The sequence below is a fragment of the Pantherophis guttatus genome, chromosome 3 (assembly GCF_059756535.1).
Source record: "Pantherophis guttatus breed Tessera chromosome 3, ASM5975653v1, whole genome shotgun sequence".
Lineage (NCBI taxonomy): Eukaryota > Metazoa > Chordata > Lepidosauria > Squamata > Colubridae > Pantherophis > Pantherophis guttatus.
Window position 1 is genome coordinate 92648214 of NC_142065.1, and position 19964 is coordinate 92668177.

Genomic DNA, 19964 nt, shown 5'->3' on the forward strand with positions numbered 1-19964 from the left:
GGTGGTATTTGCTGGTTCTCCGAACTACTCAAAATTTCCGCTACCAGTTCTCCAGAACCTGCCAGAACCTGCTGGATTTCACCCCTGCATTGCAACCAATCCTTGCATTTATTACTTTTGCAGGTCTATTGAAAACAGGAAAGCTGAAATCAGATAGTAAGCACAATCATAGTTTCACCTAGGGATTACTTTGCTTAACAACCTAGTTGTTGATCACAACTGTAGCTGCTAAACAAGGAATATCCATATATAAAAATACTTCCTACCGCATATCCTTTAACGCAGTTGCATACCTGCGTATTTTCTTGAGCTCTTGTGAATGACTGTTGCTGGCTATGGCTGTTGTGGGTTGGATTCCCAAAAAAAATGAACACCAGGGAAGATACCATAATTAATAAAGATGGTTCCTATACTTACAGAAGCAGAGATTCAACCCTCATACGGTGAGTATGGAGTGCAGTGAGATAGACATGATTCACAGAAAGGGTCAATATCCGGGATAGAAAAAAGGAAAAACTGCCTTTAGTGGAAAGTTCCCAATAAACGCTAAGTAATATCCAGTTAAGCTTCAAGTTGCATTATGTCTTTTGAATCTGGATCTCTATTATTAGTGGAATAGCCCTACTAATTATAATTAGTGCCTTGTGGATGCAAACATGAAATGTGAGAAACAATGTTGACTTCACACTGAGTCACCAGGTAGAAGGATGAATTCTTTTAGCTTGCTCTATTGCAATCCTCTCCTAGTTGTGATGACACTCCTACTCATTAATAAAGGATGATCATCTGATGTACATATTGCACCTCCTGCCACTATAAATGCTTCCATTCCAAAATCTTACTCATTCTTAACTGACTATAGGTGAAAGCTTGCTTAAGCAATGGTAATCGCTACAACCCTTCTCAAGTAGCTCTTGCCAAAAGAGCAGTACCAGTAATTTAGTTCAGACCTTCGTAAGTCACTGAACATGCAGTTGTTCTCTGGTTTTTCACTTCTTCAGAGCTGGTTCCTGAAATATTTTTTGATTCCTTATTTTACAACCAGGAAAATAGATCTTCATCTGGGTGACAAAGAGCCTTTCAGAATCTGGCTGCTTCATTTTGTAGCAATATCGACATTTAATTTGGTAAGAAGATCCTTCCTTCCTTCCTTCCTTCCTTCCTTCCTTCCTTCCTTCCTTCCTTCCTTCCTTCCTTCCTTCCTTCCTTCCTTCCTTCCTTCTATATGACCTGGGATCCTTATGCATGATTGAGAAATCTGTTTCTAGAGGAATAGTTTTATCCTGTATCTCTGAATCTGTTTTGGTTAGAAAGCAAGATCTGTATCCATCTGCTAAATTCAAAAGCCAAAGTTATTGGAGTTTTAAGACCTCTCCGCAAGACAGTACACTAGAAATGAAATTCCAGAAGAATAGAGAGCTCTCATTGAGAATAATTCGTTAATGCATTTAATGTGAGTTGAGGAACGATATGAAAGACTGCCCCAGGAAAGAAATAGAGTGAGGCAAGCTCAGATGAAGCTTGTTAAACCAGTTTGATGTCATTTAAAAACTTCTGATTGTAATAGATGCTTTTTGGCATGCCAAATTTATTTTTACTTTTTATCCATGTATGCTACTTAAATATTGAACTAACCTGTCTTGAAATACATAATTCCTAAAAGCCATAAAGGCCTGGCTTTCTCCCAGGCCTTAGGCTGGGATGGGAGTTGAATCCATCACCTGTGTACTTGGTATGGGATTGCTACAGCATTTTGTGTTTGACAATTTTATCCTGGGAGGGGGATATTTTTCTATGTTGTGATTGTCATTTACCCAGAATTACAGTATATTGTTCAGGAAGTCCTTGACTTAATGATCCCAATGGAGCCCAAAATTTCTGTGGCTAAGCGAGACATTTATTGAATGAATTTTGCCCCCATTTTATGATATTTCTTGCCACAGTTAACTGAATCACTGCAGTCATTAAATTAGTAATACAATTGTTAAGTGAATCTGGCTTCCCACTTGGCTTAGTTTGTCAGAAGTTTGCAAAAGGCGATCACACGAGCCCATCATAAGCATGAGTCAGTTACCAAGTGTTTGAATTTTTTTTTATTCAAAAAGTTTTTTTTATTTTATAAACAAACAAACAAACAATACATAATCAGTCAATATATCTTCTGAATACATCTTTTGTATCTTCTTTCTGCTCTTCCAATATTTATCATATCTTAATATTATCATTTCCTTTATTATAACATTTCCCCCACTTTTCTTACTTCTCTATTAATACATTTATTAATAATACATTTATTTATTAAACTATCTTTTAATTTTTTTAAGAATTAGACAACCATTTTATCCCCACACAATCTTCAACCCCCCCTTCCCCACCCCCACCCCCGACTTCCCAGAGCAAAAACAGGGTATAGCATTAAACAAACATAAGCTAAAATATACTAATTTACTACAAGATTCAAAACCCCCTCACATTCTTTAACTCCTCTTTTAAAAATTGTTCATCAGCCTCCCCTTTTAAAATTCTAATTTAAACATTATAAAACTTTCTTTAAAGCATATCTTTTAAGAAGAAAAAAAATATTATTTTATATCCATTCAATTTTAAATTAACCATTTTAATACTTCAGTAAGTTTTTTTTTTTAAAAACACTTCAATAGAATATTCTTCAAAATATAACCTTAAAAATACTATTAATTAACCAGTATAACAGGCTATGATTTGTTATATGGATGGCATGCTTATCTGTTATATGAAAAAAAAAGTGGATAAAGTGTTTAAGGGTCATATACTTAGAAATGCGTTGTTGAGGGTTTGGAAAAAGTATCAATATAAGCTAAACTATAAGATACCCATATGGGCAAATCCCAGACATGCAATAGAAAATATAAGTATAGAGCAAAAAACAGAGGTGATTCCTTATAAAGAGCTTCTTCTTTTGGAAAGGGGTAAGCTGCAATTGAAATCTTTAGATGTATTAAAAGAAGAAGGGATAATGTATACTTGGTTTCAGTATGGTCAGCTTCAAGCTAGATGGAGGGAAGATCAAAAAATTGGTGTTATGCAAAATGAGGAAAATTTGGTGAAACAGATTAGAGATCAAAGTCAGATGCATATTAAAAGGTTGTATAATGCTTTATTGGAAATAGATTCAGGAACGGAATTGGTTAAGGATTGTATGATAAAATGGGCACAAAATTTTCAGGAACCAGTGATGATGGAAACATGGGAAAAGATTTGGGTCAGAAATGTTAAATTTACGCAAGCACAAAATTTGAGAGAGAATTTTTATAAAATGTTTTATAGATGGCACTTAGACCCTAAAAAATTATCATGCATGTACTCGAATTTGCAAGCCAAATGTTGGAGATGTAAATGTGATGACGCAACCTATTATCATATATGGTGGACCTGTAAGATAATCAAGGCATTTTGGATAAAAATTTGGTGGGTGATGCAGAACATTCTGAAAAAAAGGTTGAAATTTACTCCTGAATTGTTTCTACTGGGTATAACAACGGATTGTACAGTATTAGAGACTAAATTGATTTTGAACTTAATATCAGCAGCTAGGCTGTTGGTAGCGCAATACTGGAAGAAGGACTTTTTGCCTACTATTGAAGAGTGGATACTGAAAGTAACGAATTTAGCAGAAATGGCGAAAATTTCAGCGTATTTGAAGGACTATACACAAGAAAGATATGTATCGGAATGGAGAAGATGGATTGATTATATTCAAAATAAGTATCAGACAAGAAAATATTAAATAGCTTATGAATGAACATTAAGTATTAGAAGTATTATGTTATCTATAGTGGAGTTAAGGTTTCAGGGGGGGATTTAGTAGTCTGAGGATAGATAGGTTAATTTAGCTTATGATTGTTAATTGAAATACCTTGTATTTTGCTCTTGGAAGTCTGGGGGGGAGGGGAGGGAAAGGGTGGGGGGAATATTGGGGGGGAAATCCTTTTTTTTCTGTAAAACTTTTCAATATAAAAAAATACTATTAATCCATTGAGATAAATTATTTCTAACTCTTGAATTCATCTTTCAAAATATCTGTTTCAAAACTTTCAGAAAGTCATCAATTAAGTTTAAAGTTAACCATTTTAATACCTTGATAATTTTTTTAAAAAGCTATCCATTTTTAGTTAAATATTTTTACTTAAACTTAAAAAATACTAATTTCAGTAGACTTTTCAAATTTAGTATTAAAATCCTCCCCAAAAGAAACTAATCTTCAATTCTACCTTTCTTTCTATATTTTTTCCAGTCCTTCTTCTGCAATACTTTCTTCAACATTGCTCCTCCCCCTGCTTTTATTTTCAAAAAATTTTGAATATAGATTTGAGGCTGATGCATCTTGTTCTCTTCTAAAAGTTATCTCCTTCAATTCAAAACCTCCATTTTGACTCTTCCTGCTTATATAATCAGTCACTTCCTTCCTTGAAACAGTCTGCGGGGAAAGAGTCTATTTGCTGCTTTTCAATTAACTGCATAGAAGCTTCTGCCAAAACCTCTTTTTTCAGTGTGCCAACTTCCATCATGATCCTGACTGCTTCTTTTCCCTGCTCCAAAGTCGAAATAAGTTAATTTTCTTCCTCTTTTCCAGCCAGCAAAACATTGTTGTTCTCCAGATTATAATTCTGAATAGTCCTTTCAATTGATTCCAATATAGCAGAAGTATAGAAATTTAAAAGTTCTTGTAAAACCTTTACAGTCACAACTTGTGAATTTGCTGGCTCATATAGTAATGATCCTCCATCCTTGATGTCAGCCATAGTTCAATTTCCACTTTAAATTTATGCAGCTATCAGATCAATAAATCCAATAATTTTCACACAATTTAGAAGTATAAAGTAGTTGGAATCAATACCATAGTCTTTTTCATTTCACTAGCACTTTAAATCCTTTTTCTTGCTGGGTAGTCCAGTAGCTTTTACAATGTTGCAGCTTTAACAATCACTTTCACTTATAAGTTTCGTTTTGCCGCCCTTAAACACCATCTTTTTTTTCTTTGTTTTAAACGGAGTTAAAGTTTAATACTTGCATTTTCTGTTCTCCTGATTTTGCTCTGCCAGCATCCAGATTCAAATTTTCTCATAATCCTTAAAATTGCACTGCTGGTGTGGTTGCGACCCCTTGTTCTGCATAAAGCAGAATCGTCCCAGATCCGGAGCACTGAAGGGCTTTCAGGGAGCTCTCACCCTGCAAGCCCCAAGCTTAAAAAAAAAGCCTGGGGGTCTAGGGGAGCTCTACCCAGACCCTTCTGCTCTTCTCTCCCCCTTTTTCCCTGGGGGAGAGTTTCAAGCCGCTAGAACTGCTGATTTTCGCTGTTCTAGCGGCAAACGGAATCACGGGGCTGGAGCTCCTGAAGGAGCATCCGTTCAGGGAACGAGAAGCCACCAGAAGCCCAAGTGTTTGAATTTTGATCATATGACCAGTGGTGGGTTTCAAATAATCTCACCACCTGTTTGCCAAAAATATGAGCACGTGTGCATGCGTGCAGGCACGACGAGCCTCGACCGAGCAGTCTTTCGGGGCCTGCTCCCCTCCATCTCCAGGGCAGTGGCTGGGATGGAGCTGTGGTGGTGAAGCAAGCCAATCAAGCTCCAGTGATATTGCAGGGGGCGGGGGGGCAGCTAGCTAGGCTGCAGCACCGTGTGGGATGGAGCAGCAGCAGTGAAGCAAGCCACGCAAGTTCCGGGGATGGTAGTGGGGCAGCTAGCTAGGCTGCAGCACTGCATGGGATGGAGCCGCGGTAGCAAAGCAAACCAGACAAGCTCTGGGGATGGGGTGCGGGGGACAGCTAGCTAGGCCACAGTGCCATGTGGGATGGAGCTGCAGTGGCGAAGCAAGCCAGGCAAGCTCCAGGGATGCGGGGGGCAGCTAACTAGGCCACAACTCACAGGCTTACTTACCCAGGCAAGTAGATCAAGGCTGCTCAGTTGGGCCACAGGCACCACATGGGAAGGCAGGCAAGCCACAGAGACTGTATGGTCAACACAAGCTAGGAGCCACACAGTGTGCTATGCCAGGGAGGCAGGATGACGAGTGACTGAGCGGGGTTGGGTGAGTGGTTCTGTGGGGTGAGCGGCGAGCGGGCAAGTGGCTGGGGGAGGGGCCAGCCAGAGGTGATATTTGCTGGTTCTCCAAACTATTCAAAATTTCCACTACCGGTTCGTTGGAACCGGTCCAAACCGGCTGAATACCACCTCTGCATATGACCACAGTGCTACTGCAACGATCATAAGTATGAAAAACAATCATAAGTCACTTTTTCAGTTCCCCTGTAACTTCAAACAGTCACTAAATGAATGATTGTAAGAGAAGGACTACTTGTATAAGGTAGTGGACACACATATATTTTAAAGTAAGTAATATAATTCAATGTGGTAATGGAAATGCCTACTCATAATTATTTTCAACACAATACTGTTTGTTATTTCTATCCCAGAGGGATAGAATCAAGATCACGTGAAGTGTTAATACCACTTTATAATGCCTTGGTAAGGCCACACTTGGAATGCTGCATTCAGTTTTGGTCACCATGATGTAAAAAAGATGTTGAGACTCTAGGAAGAGTGCACAGAAGAGCAACAAAGATGATTAGGGGTCTGGAGGCTAAAACATACGAAGAAGGGTTGCAAACTAGACTGGGTATGTCTAGTTTGATGAAGAGAATGACTAGGGGAGACATGATAGCAGTGTTCCAATATCTCAGGGATTGCCACAAAGAAGAGGGAGTCAAACTATTCTCCAAAGCACCTGAGGGTAGGACAAGAAGCAATAGGTGGAAACTAATCAAGGAGAGAAGCAACTTAGAACTAAGGAGAAATTTCCTGATAGTTAGAACAATTAATAAGTGGAACAACTTGCCTGCAGAAGTTGTGAATGTTCCAACACTGGAAATTTTTAAGAAAATGTTGGAAAACCATTTGTCTGAAGTGGTGTAGGGTTTCCTGCCTGGGCAGTGGGTTGGACTAGAAGACCTCCAAGGTCCCTTCCAACTCTGTTATTCTATTCTATTCTATTCTATTCTATTCTATTCTATTCTATTCTATTCTATTCTATTCTATTCTATTCTATTCTATTCTACTCTATTCTATTCTATTCTATTCTATTCTACCTGCATATAGTGGGTAACATTTTTTTCTGGAAAAAAGTGATCTTTCAATTAAATGTTTATATGTTAAATTTTAGAGTATAACTTTTAGTTAAATTAGAATTTAATCTTGTGCACACTAATTACCCTATCCCAACTGACACAATCTTAGGAATTACAGTCTGCCTTGAAAACATTGGTTCACAGCTTTTTCCAGCACTGATTATTAATGCTCAATAGCAGCAGTGACCAAGAATAATGGATTTCAATTACTTAAAATTTCAGTTCATTAATCCAAACTCTCCAGACACTCTTGAACAAAACTGGCCACAATCACTTGCACCAATGGTTATCAAACTTTGTAATCAATTACCCCTTGAATTAATTTATAAATCATAAGATCAGACTGTGTTGACTATACCTGCACCCTCCCAGAACAGGGCTTGTCATAATGGACTCACATCAACAGCTCCTGCAATCCCAGATTACCACCAAAAGCTCAGCAGAGGTTGTCCACATCCATAGCAATAGCAATTGCACTTAGACTAACATATCTCTTCATAGCGCGGTGATTAAGTGATTTACAGAGTCAGCATATTGTCCTCAGCAACTGTGGCCCAACACTTGCATGTTCTTGATTCACTTTCATGTTGAATGAACACTCACATGGAGTTTCATTTTTGCGAAGAGATTGTACTGCCTACATTTCTAACCACTAGAATCAGAAAAAATAATAATAGCAATAGCAATAGCTCTTAGACTTAAATACTGCTTCATAGTGCTTTACATACCTCTTTAAGTGATTTACAGAGTCAGCATATTGCCCTTAACAATCTGAGTCCTCATTTTACCAACCTCAGAAGGATAGAAGGCTGAGCGAACCTTGAGCCAGTCAGAATTGAACTCCTGGCAGTGAGCAGAGTTAGCCTGCAATGCTGCATTGTACCGCTATGGCTCATCACCACCAAATCCATGCAGAGCAAGTAGGAGTGTGTTTTGTCTCAGATTTGTTCACCGAACCCCATCCTCCCAGAGTTTGGAAAATCCTGAAATTTATGAAGATTTTTTTTAAAAAATGTTCTCTTATGTTCTGAAGCTGTTCATACAAAAGGTTTAATTATTATAAATATTGCTGCTGAGAAGGAAAAAAAACCCTTGCGTTGAATCAGTTTAAGTATAATTACCACTAGCACTTTATGCCCATCAAAGTTGTGCAACAAATGAATAATTTTCATCAATTAAGATTATCATTTATTTTAGAATTTGTTGTAATTATTTTTAATTCATAATTTCTAATCTACCAATCTTTTCTTAATGTAAAACAGGGAAAGATTTTCGAGAAATTGGGCATCTGTGGTCAAATAAAGTTTGTGAGATTTGCAATGAGTTTACTGCCGCAGGTGAAGGAACCAAAGCTCTACATTACAGATACAATGTTTGAAAATGTACCAGTAAGAATTTACCAGCCCAAAAAGACAACTCCTGGCCTAAGAAAAGGACTGCTCTTCATACATGGAGGAAGTGGCATGTTTGGATGCAAAAGTAAGATATTTCAGATAATATTAACTTTTCTTTTTAAAATCCACATAGAGAAAATATATTTGAAATCAATCAGCATTATGGGAAAAGTGAGGGAGGAAGAAAGAAAAGGATGGGTTTCCCAGAATTAGGAACTTTCATAGCTATGCACTTAAAACATCATGCTACATCCATTTTTGCTGGATGTCCAAACAATTTGAGTACAATGGAATGCAGACACAAAGTCTCAGCTGAGGAACAATTATAGAAATATTCTGCCATGCAAATCTAAAGTTAATGCCCAGGAAAAGATCCTTTTCCATCTGTTTCAAAAGTAGTCTTTTGCAAGCCAAGACTTCTTAGGTGGCCTGGTCCTGAAGATCTTGATTGCTTGGGATTGCTCAAGATCAGAAGCTGCCTGTTAGATTCTTAATCAGTCCGACGCCATCTCAGATAAATAGATTCTAACCCAGATAAGACTAGAACCGTGATGGCGAACCTATGGCACGGGTGCCACAGGTGGCACACAGAGCCATATTGATGGACACACGAATGTTGCCCTAGCTAAGCTCCAGCGCGCATGTGCACACCAGCCAATTGATTTTCAGGCCTTCCAGTCCCACCGGAAGTCGGGAAACTGGCTGTTTCTGGCCTCTGGAAGGCCTCCGGGGGGATGGGGAAGGCTGTTTTTGCCCTCCCCAGGCTCCTAGAAAGCCTCTGGAGCCTGGGGAGGGGAAAAAATGGGCCTACCGGGCCCACCGTGCCATCATGTGCCAAAAGCAGGGGGAAGTATGGGGGGCTCACGTGCGCATGCGCGGAAGGGCGGGGCACATTGAATTATGGATGTGGGTACACGCACTTGCGACCCCCCCCCTACTCCCCCTGCTTTTGGCACGCGATGGCAAAAAGGTTAGCCATCACTGGACTAGAACTAACATCTTTCTTTAGAGCTTTGAAATATATATGTCATATTGACTCATTGATGCTTCAAACGCTATAATAGAAAGAAGGAAAATAATTTCTCTGGCTGATGGCTTCTTCCTAATACAACAGTATAATAAACAATTTTGCATAATTTTGCATCAACCTGCTTCCAAAAGGAACAGCTCTCAGAGTATAATTAAAGTATCCATTTGTATCTGTATTTTCAAAATGACTTGCAATCAAAAATCAATTAAGTAGTTCTTGCATTACCTTTTTTTACTCAACTACCAAAATACTCTTGCCCAAGAACACTTTCAATGAGGTGGCCTGTCCAAAACAGAAAACACAATTCAGAGAAGAAATTGGGACATTAGAAATTGTAACAGCAACATCATGTCGATAAAAGATATATTACCTAGTTTGGTAATGAAACATTTGCAAGAAAACCATTAAGCTCAGAGAGCACTAAGGACCCCACAATACAACCCGCAGATACAAATACTCTCTTCTATCTATATCAGGGGTGTCAAACTCAATTTCATTGAGGGTTGCATCAATGTTGTGTGCGACCTTGGGGGGCCAGGGTGGGCATGGCAGTTGGATGCTTATCCTACCGTTGAGTAGGTAATATATAGAAAACTATGTTCTGTAACTTTAACTGCTACAAGATGACCAATTGGCTGTGCTAAGAGACATAAAAGAAGGCAGGAAGTTCATTCACTTCTGCTCCTGCTATTAGAAGGTTGAACTGCTAAAAGGAACTGTGTCTGTTGTTGTAGCGCGGGAATAACGAGAGGCACAAGCAAGCTAGTGACAACAGCTCTTTAATTCAGCAACTAACACAGGCAACAGCCCTCCTTATATACAGTTCTGGAATAACCATTAACCAATCACAAACATTCTATCATTCAAAACTCCCGCACAAAATGGATACATACATAACACCCCTCCATTCCCAGAAGGCACTTATTCTATCTATTTACATATTTACATACAAAATCACACAGGTGACCAGGGCGTGACTTCACTCTGGTTGACCTGCGCAGTTCAGTTGTTGGTGAGGCATCGAGCTGGTCAGAGGGACCTCCCATCTCTCCTGGCTCCGCCAATGGAACCTCCTGGATTTCTCCAGAGGCGTGGTCATCCCCAGCTGGGAGTGTCGACTCGTTGGGGCGGCGCTGGAGCCTAGGCTTACCCGATAAGTAATCTGGTTTACTCGGGCTTGAGATAGCTGTTTTGGGGAAACTTTGGAAGTCAGGTTCAACAATATTTGGATTTTCATAGGCTTCACAATTTAAACGTTTACGCAATTGATCTATGTGCCTTCTCCAAATTTTACCTTGCCCAACATCTACAGTGTATGATTTCGGGCCGGTGATTCCTACAATGGTTCCCCTTATCCATAGTGGACCACTAGCATAATTCCTTATAAGCGACCAGGAAAATAGACCACCTGGTCATTCGGGGGGAAAGAGCGGTCGGGGTTGGTTTGTCGCCAGCCAAAAGTCCCAACAATGGCTGATGGTCCATTACTAGTTCAAAAGTCCGGCCAAACAAATATTCGTGAAATTTTTTAACCCCCGCCACAGCCGCTAAGGCTTCCCTGTCCAGCTGGCTGTAATTTCCTTCTGCACTGGACAGGGTACGAGAGTAATATTCAATGGGTGCCTCTAACCCATTCGGTAGTCTATGGCTCAATACAGCGCACACTCCAAAAGGGGACTCATCGCAGACAAGAACAAGCGGCAATTCCAAATTGTATTGAATTAGAAAACTGTCTTCCGACAAAAGTTTTTTGACAGCTTTAAACGCGGCCACTTCAGTCTTGCCCCAAACCCAAGGAACGTTTTTTCCTAACTATCTGTGTAATGGTTCCGCAATGGTCGCCTTATCCTTAAGGAACATAGTATAAAAGTTCAGAAGTCCCAGAAATGCCTGTAATTTGGCCTTAGACTTCGGTCTGGTGCATTTTGGATAGCCCTTACTTTGCTCTCTGTGGGGTGTATGCCCGTGCCGTCAATTCGGTAGCCCAGAAATTCTACAGACAGTACTGCAATTTTACATTTAGTCTTTTTGAGTTTTAGTCCCGCTTCTCTAAATCTGGTGAGCACTTGCCTAACTCTTTCTCCAAGCTGCGCCTCATTCAGGCACTAATGAGGACATCGTCAAAATAGGGTACAACCCCCGGAAGTCCTTGAAGAAGGCGCTCCATGGTGCTTTGAAAAAGCCCTGGTGCAATACTAACCCCAAACTGTAGTCTAGTGCATTTGAACGCACCTCTGTGCGTTACTATAGTCTGCGATTCTGACGTAGCGTCGTCTACCGGCAGCTGCTGGTACGCTGCGCAAGGTCTAACTTAGCCATCTTGCCAGGGCCCAGGGAATGAAGCAAATGATGGACGATCGGGACTGGGTACGCGCTCTGTTGGAGCGCCTTATTGATCGTGCATTTATAATCAGCACAGATTCTGATTGATCCGTCTGACTTGACTGGCGTGACTATTGGGGTTTCCCAGTTAACATGATCTGCAGGGACCAGCACCCCTTGCTTAATCAGTTTGTCAAGCTCTGTGTCTATTTTTGGTTTTAAGGCCAATGGTACTCGTCTTGCCTTTAACCTAATCTGGGCTACGTTGGGGTCTGGGTTAAAATAAATAGGGGTTCCCACGTAGTGCCTAGCGTCTCTTCAAAAACGTCCTGGAACTCGTGCAGGAGGCTGTCCTTTAGAGACGGTCCGCCGAGGCTGTGGACACCCGTAAAGCCCATGCCGAGGGCCCGAAACCAACCTAGGCCCAGGAGGCTGATGATTGTCAGGGGAAGCTCCTTTTGGAAATCGCCATAGGTGACCCGGAAAATGCCCACGCCTTCCACAGGAACTCGGTTTCCTTGGTAATCAAGGAGGCGAACTCGTTGTCGTGAAAGCTGGTTTCTCTGGAACTTCGGTAGAAGTGACTTAAGCGTTGCCCAGGACATGATTGACAGGGCAGACCCGGTATCGATCTCCATGTCGCATGGTCTTCCTTCAATCTCTACTCTGGTGCAGACCTTTTCCTCTACAGATGTGCTGGCTTGGCCGATTCTCGTGTTGTAGGTGTCTCGCTTTTGATTCTCGCGCCGTTTTCTCGCGCTGCCATCTTTGGTTGGCTGATTTGAATGTGGCGGTTCTGATTGGTCGTTGTGGTCACGTGACTTGTTATTTCTAGGAAATTGAGCTCTACAGACCCTAGCCAAATGCCCCTTTTTTTCACATCGCCTGCAAACGGCGTCTCGATATTTACAGGACTGTCTCTCGTGAGCTTCACTGCAACTTGAGCAGTTTTCTCGGCGACGATTTTTCTTGCCTTTCTTTTTGTCAGTGTGAAAAACGTCCTCGTCTGACTCTTCTTCCGTACTGGTCCGGGCCTCCTCTCGATGAACAGGTGTTGACTTTGGGCCGTCTTTACCCGACTGTGGACGCTGTAGCGCTTCAGAAGCCTTGGTGGACGCTTCGTGCGCTCTTGCTTCATCAAGCGCGCCAGCTAATGTCAAGTCTGGCTTTGTGAGCAGACGCCTCTGTAAACGAGTGTCTCTAACGCCACAAATCAACTGTTCAAGGAGTGCGTCTTCAAGATCCCGGTAGTCACAATGCGTTGTGGCTTTTCAAAGGGCAGCCACGTATGCACTGACCGGTTCCCCTTCTTTTGTACTCTTTGCCGGAGCTCGTAACGTTGTACAAACTTCGAAGGAACGGGAGCGTAGTGGGCTCTCAGATTTGCTTGCAGGACGTCCCAGGGGACCGTCTGAACCGGTGTAGGTTCGCAGAAAGATTCGGCCATCTTGAAAACGTCTGGCCCACAGTGGCTTAGGAAGAGAGCTCTTTTCCAATTTGCCAAGAGACCTTGCATCTCACTTGCTTTCAGGGAACACTCGAACCTGGTTAGATACGACCCCCATTTCTCTCAGGTCGGGTCGAAGGGTTTTGGTGGAACGTAGGCAGCCATCGCAGTATGTCTCCACAGTCTGCTCGTCACCCCGGCTGAAACTCAAGCTCTTTTTGTTTTGCTTCTTGTGGCCTCTATCCCACCTTCGTCGCCAATGTTGTAGCACGGGAATAACAAGTGGCACAAGCAAGCTAGTGACAACAGCTCTTTAATTCAGGGTGAGACTTCATCAACTAACACAGACAACAGCCCTCCTTATATACAGTTCTGGAATAACCATTAACCAATCACAAACATTCTATCATTCAAATCTCCCACACAAAATGGATACATACATAACATCTGTGTTACTGAAAAGAACTGGAATTGTAAGCAAACTATGTTTTTGTGTTGAACCGTGATTATTTGAAGAAGTGTTTTCTTTGTTTTGAGAAGCCAAGTTTGTTTTTTTACTACAAGTAAAGACTGTTTATTTTTCTTTAAACTTTCAGAGTCTGTGAGTATCTGTGTGTTTTGCTAAGCAACGTATCTATTTGCTGTCTGGTCTGTTGCACCACTTTGCAGAGGGCAGTTTTACCCTCAACAATGGCCAGCTCGATGTCACCTGTGTCGGGGGCACCTGTGGTGGCCCGAGTGCTCTGCCAGCAAAAACAGGCTCCCAAGCTCCATTTTCGGCTGCAATGGCCTCCTGCAGCCCTCTGCCAGTGAAAACAGAGCTCAGGATGCCGCCCGCGGCCCTCACAAGCTCTGTTTTCGGCTGTGGTGGCCTCCTGCAACCCTCTGCCAGTGAAAACAGAGCTCAGGAGGGCCGCCTGCAGCCCTCACAAGCTCCATTTTCAGCTGCGATGGCCTCCTGCAACCCTCTGCCAGCAAAAACAGAAGAGGGCTGCACGCAGCTGTGTTCTTTAATTAAAGCCATCAGTTTAGCCATCTCTGCTAATTCCATCAACTTTTGCAGCTATTCCTCCATTGTGGGAATCACAGCTTCCTTCCATTTTTGTGCATAAAGTAATCTTGCCACCCTCATCATATATAACATCAAAGTTCAAATTTTTCAAGTTCTTTATCTTTATCCTAAAAGAAAAGTCTCTTGTTTTATCTTTATATTCACTTTAAGAATCTTTTATATTACGATGTGAATCCTACGCCAATATTTCTTTGCTTTATCATATGTCCACTATAAACAATAAAAAGTCCCTATTTACATTTACATTTCCAACATTCTTTAAAATTCCTTTATATATTCTTGACAACTTATCTGCTGTTAGATACCAATGATACTCCATCTTATAAAAAATTTACATGATATTTCAATGTAAATTTTAGATCTTTCGTCCACATATTTTCCCGTAGTTTAGCATTACACTATATACAAAATTCTTTGCCCACTGAATCATACAATGCTTTACATCCTCTTTCTCCAAATTCAAATTCAATAACAATTTATTTAGCAATAAAATCAGTGGTGAAATCTAAATTTCTTTCCTACCTGTTCTGTGGGCATGGCTTGGTGGGGAGTCATGTGACTGGGTGGGCGTGGCTATGTAACCATGTGGCTGGGCGATCAAAAGACAGAAACTCACTAAGAATGTCCTGCTGGAGCAGGGTTGGACTAGATGTCCTCCAGGTCCCTTCCAGCCCTTGATTATCCTCTGAAGCTGCGTCTAGTGCCAGGTTTGTAGTCCTTCCTTCCTCTCCTTTTTCTTTCCTTCCTTCCTTCCTTCCCTCCCTCCCTCCTTTCTTTCTTTCTCTCTCTCTTTCTTTCAAAAACGTAGCCCCCACTCCGTTTTTTGCCTACATTCCCCGTTTTTGGCCTAGCAGGCCTCAGGGAAGCCTGATGGAAGAAAAAACGCACCCCCACCCCACCCCCGTAAAAAGAAGGTTCTGATGATTATGCGTTTTTTTTACTACAGGCTCGGGCAAATAGGTAGTAAAAAAATGTTTTAAAAAAGAGGAAAAACGGCTCTGATGATCATGCGGCACAGCTGTGATCATCGGAGCCTTGTTTTTACTTTTTTAAAGCATTTTTTATTACCTATTCGCCCAAGCTGGTAGTAAAAAAAATGCCTAAAAAGTAAAAAAAAAAAAAAAAAAAACCTGAGCTGAGCGATGTTGGAACTTTTTTTTTTTTTTTACTTTTTAAAGCATTTTTAACTACCGGTTCTGGCATGTACCCCTCCATGTGCAGAGGGTACAAAACATATTATTTCCTGGTTAAAACCAGGAAGTAACGACAACCGGGCAGGTGGGCAGAGCCTCGCGCCAGGATTGCTACCGGATCTCAGGCGATCCAGTCCGAACCAGGAGCATTTCACCCCTGAATAAGATGCTCATTTCATTTTTCACAAAATCAAACTCTTTTTATCTAGTTTAAATCTTTCTTTCAATTGTAAATATGTAAACCAATGGCAAACACCTCCTTTTGATTCTAACTCCTCTTTAGACTTGAGGATAGGGTCACTGTGGTTGAAAGAAATTATTTGGCCATAAGGCAAAACAATATCAATAACATGTTTGCAATGCGGAAGTACCTGAACATTAATACTTATTTTTCTTCCCATAGAAACTTATCATGCACTATGCTGCTATCTTTCTCGAGAAAGCGATTCAGTGGTAGTATTTGTAGAGTAAGTGATCTTATTTGTATGCTTTGCCTACTTTATTTTTATGCATCTTTTAATGTTTTTGCATTTTATTTTGTATTTACAGTTGTTATGCTTGGGCACTGCTTGATGGAAAAAAAGGGGTAAAAATGATAAAGACAATAATTAATAAGTTTGGCTGCAATTCTGTCTCCCTGAAAGATTGTCCCAGGCACCACAAAATAGATTTTCAGCCTCAAAGAGAGATTAAATCCCTCAGTTCTCTCTCCCCCACCCCCTTATTGTACAACCATCAGTGACTTTTTGCCTCCATCAGTGGTGGTTTCAACATCAAGAAAGGCAAAGTAATAAAATTGGAGCAGATCAAAGGAACATTTGGATTGGCACAGGACACAGTTTTGCTATTTTCCAAAATCTCCTAGAGAAGACTGTCTGCCCTAGAGGCATCATTCATTTCTTTCCCACTCCTCCAATCATAAAAGTAAAGAGGGAGAGGAGAGGGGAAAAATGGCTAATTTCTCCTCTTTCCCAACTGAGTCAGAAAAGGGGAGGATCAGTGCCCTGCACCCTTCTTTGGACTTTCTCTATCAAGAAAGGCAGAGTAAATTATGCAAAAGTACTTTAAGAATCTGCAGAATACTACACATTGTGCAACTTTGCCAAAAACTGCCGTATGATTGCATCTTTTTTGTCTTGTGTAAATCAGGTTCACAGATCCAAATTTATTTTATCTCAGACCACTCAGATCTGTTTTGAAAGAATTATCTAAATTAGTTTAGGAAACCAGGAATTTCCTTTCTTCTGCCCCCTGGTGGCAGAGATACATTATCCTTGAGAAGAAATTAAGGAAGTACAGGTAGTCTCAACTTACGACCACAATTGAGCCCAACATTTCTGTTGCTAAGTGAAACATTTGTTGTGAGTTTTGCAACATTTTATGACTTTTCATGCCCCAGTTGTTAAGTGAATCACTGCTTTGGCAAGTTAGTAACACGGCTGTTAAGTGAATCTGGTTTCCCCATTGGCTTTGCCAAAGGTCATGTGATCACATGACCCCAGGTCACTGCAACCACCATAAATATGAGTCAGTTAAATTTTGATCATGTGACCATAGGGATGCTGCAATGGTAGTAAGTGTAAACGGTCATAAGTCACTTTTTTCAGGGCTATGGTAACTTTGAATGGTCAGTGAATGAACTGTGGTAAGTCAAGGACTACCTGTATTTAGCAACAGAAATAACTGTAAACACTATATCATCATGATAGACTTTTCTGTTTAGTTTTCCTGCTTATTTTGATCTGATAATATAATAATGCAATACAGGTAGTCCTCACTTACAGACCACTTGTTTGGCAAGCACTCAAAGTTATGACAATGCTCCAAATTTCTCCAAACATTCACACAATTATGTGATCACCATTTGCTACCTTCACAGCCAGCTTAAGGCAAACAAAGGCAATGAAGAAGTGGACAGGAAGTCACAAGTTGCGATCATATGATATCTTGCTCGACCATGTGTGAATCACTTAGCAGCCTTGGCATAGGTCCAGGTTACTTGAGGGACCATCTCATAACACTGGGATTGGCCCATACCACTAATGCCAGCAGAGGAGTCATTCTGTGAGTCTTGTCAGCCCAATTATTCTGGCTGACAGGGTCCAGGAGGTTGTTGTTGCTCCTGCCTTCTGAAACATCTTGCCCCCTGAAGTGAGGTGGGCCCCAACTGTCCTATCTTGTCATAAGGGCCTAAAGATGTGGCTCTGTCAGTCAGCTTGGGACCCCAGGGGGAGAACAACGCAATGGAGGTGGTTGATTGAGAATAACAGATCCCACCTTGGCCCACACTCTCCGCCCTCCCCGTGTGTCTTTGGTTTTAATGTTTGTTTTTTAACGTTTTATGTTTTAGCTTTCATGTAACTATAAACTGCCCAGACTTACCCTATGGTAAGATGGGCAACAAATGGATGGATGGATGGATGGATGGATGGATGGATGGATGGATGGATGGGTGAGTGAATGAATGAACGAATGAACAAACAAACAAAACAAACCAACCACAGCAGATCCCACATTGTAAATTGGCACAGCCACATGACATTTCATTTTGAAATGAAATTGCCATAATGAGTGAAAACTTATTGTAGTCAGTAAGGAGGATAATATTTCCTCCTTGTTTTCTGTATGTGGCTCTGTAGCCCTATCCTTCTGATCCTTCTTTTGCTCTGAGGCAAAGTGGTGGAAGGAATCTCCAGAGCAACTATGCACTGGGAGAAGTAGCAGAGAAATACATCCAAGGAGAAGGGAATTGCTGTTCCTATCAGCAGGGAAAGTACAAGACATTCAACGACCATCTCCTTATCAGAATAGTAAAAATATACTAAAGTTAAACAATTGATACAGTGCATCCTTTTATTGGAACCCAACAATATGTTGTCTTCAGGGACAATCTCAGAATACCTAATTCCTTCCGAGAAAATTTCAAGGTCTGACAAAGTCTTATTGTTCTTGCAGGTATCGTTTAGGTCCTGAGCACCAACATCCTGCCCAGCTATCAGATGCCCTAGCTACCACTCTGTATTTTATGAAACACGCCAAAGACTATGGAGTCGATCCAAATCACATTCTTCTTGGTGGAGATAGCAGTGGTGGAACAGTGGTTGCTGTGGCTTGTCAAGAATTGATCAAAATAGGGAACCAGCCAAAGATCCGAGCACAGATCTTGATATATCCTTTCCTGCAGAGAATGGATCTCATGCTACCATCCCATTTTCAAAACCAGTATGGTCCTTTTCTAACCAGAAAGCGGGTTATAAGCCTTGGTTTAAAATATCTTAACCAGGAATGTGTAGACAAACAAAAACTGGGAAGGAATGGCCATGTTCCTGAAGAACTGAAGCAGAAATGCAAGAAATGGATTAGTGCAGATCTTATCCCCAGAGAGTTTAAAGCCCGAGGTTATAATCCCCCAATGCCAGCTCCATTTTCAAAAGAACTGTATGAAGCATCTCAACTGTGGAATACGACATTGCAGTCACCAATTATCAGTGAGGATGACATCATAAAGCAAGTTCCAGAAACATACATTTTGACCTGTGAATATGACGTAATTCGGGACGATGGACTGCTCTACAAAAAACGACTAGAGGACAATGGAGTGCCTGTGACTTGGAATCATGTAAAAGAAGGAATCCACGGATTTATACAATTTATTGACAGTGGAGTTTTTGAATTTTCATTTACAAAACCAGCAGCTGGAAACATAGTTTCCTTTATTAAGGGGCTCTAAAAATGGGGACAGGAAAGTATCCTGAAGTCATCCATTTGTACTTATATAAGGAATAATTAAAATATATTCCTTAAATCTTTCATTTCTATGACAACTTCACAATTCACTGTAAAATCCTTTATAAAATACATTTTCTAGTCATTGAATCCAAAGAAGTGTCATTACCTTATTTTCTACAGCAAGAGCCTTGGTAGTACAGTGGTCTAAAGCACCCTGTTATTAAGACCAGCTGCCTGCAATTACTGCAGGTTTGAATCTCGCCAGGCTCAAGGTTGACTCAGCCTTCCATCCTTTCTAAGGTAGGTAAATTGAGGACCCAGTTGTGGGGGCAATAAGCTGACTTTGTATAAATATACAAAAGGATGAAGGCTATTGCTTAGCGCATTGTAAGCTGCCCTGAGTCTCCAGAGAAGGGCGGCATATAAATCAAATTAAAAAAAAAAAAAAGAATTGGTCTGGTTATTTTGGTTTGAACTGGTTTGGGGTTTCTCTCTCCCTTCATAGATCATTTATCATGCTGAGGAAAATGTTAATCCAATACCACATCACTGACAGCAGCAAGGATATCTGTCATTGTCCTCAATTTGTTATTGTTATTTTGTGTCTTC

At 40.9% G+C, this 19964-nt stretch overlaps 1 protein-coding gene across 1 annotated transcript; it reads left to right on the top strand.

Annotated features, from left to right (window-relative positions):
• The first annotated feature begins 825 nt into the window (after nucleotides 1–825).
• On the top strand, nucleotides 826–19502 carry LOC117677305 (arylacetamide deacetylase-like 4). The gene is made up of 4 exons (XM_034437447.2): nucleotides 826–1127; nucleotides 8431–8647; nucleotides 16030–16093; nucleotides 18582–19502. The coding sequence occupies exons 1-4, from the start codon at nucleotides 969–971 to the stop codon at nucleotides 19354–19356; spliced, it is 1215 nt and encodes a 404-aa protein (XP_034293338.1). The 5' UTR covers nucleotides 826–968; the 3' UTR covers nucleotides 19357–19502.
• Nucleotides 19503–19964: the final 462 nt, after the last annotated feature.

What these genes read in the sequence shown, in the direction of transcription:
- LOC117677305 (XM_034437447.2), top strand. Translation starts at nt 969, where the DNA reads ATGCAGTTGTTCTCTGGTTTTTCACTTCTTCAGAGCTGGTTCCTGAAA. An exon ending in CAATATCGACATTTAATTTG is followed by an intron (nt 1,128 to 8,430) that starts GTAAGAAGATCC and finishes AATGTAAAACAG; the next exon opens with GGAAAGATTTTCGAGAAATT. An exon ending in TGGCATGTTTGGATGCAAAA is followed by an intron (nt 8,648 to 16,029) that starts GTAAGATATTTC and finishes TTCTTCCCATAG; the next exon opens with AAACTTATCATGCACTATGC.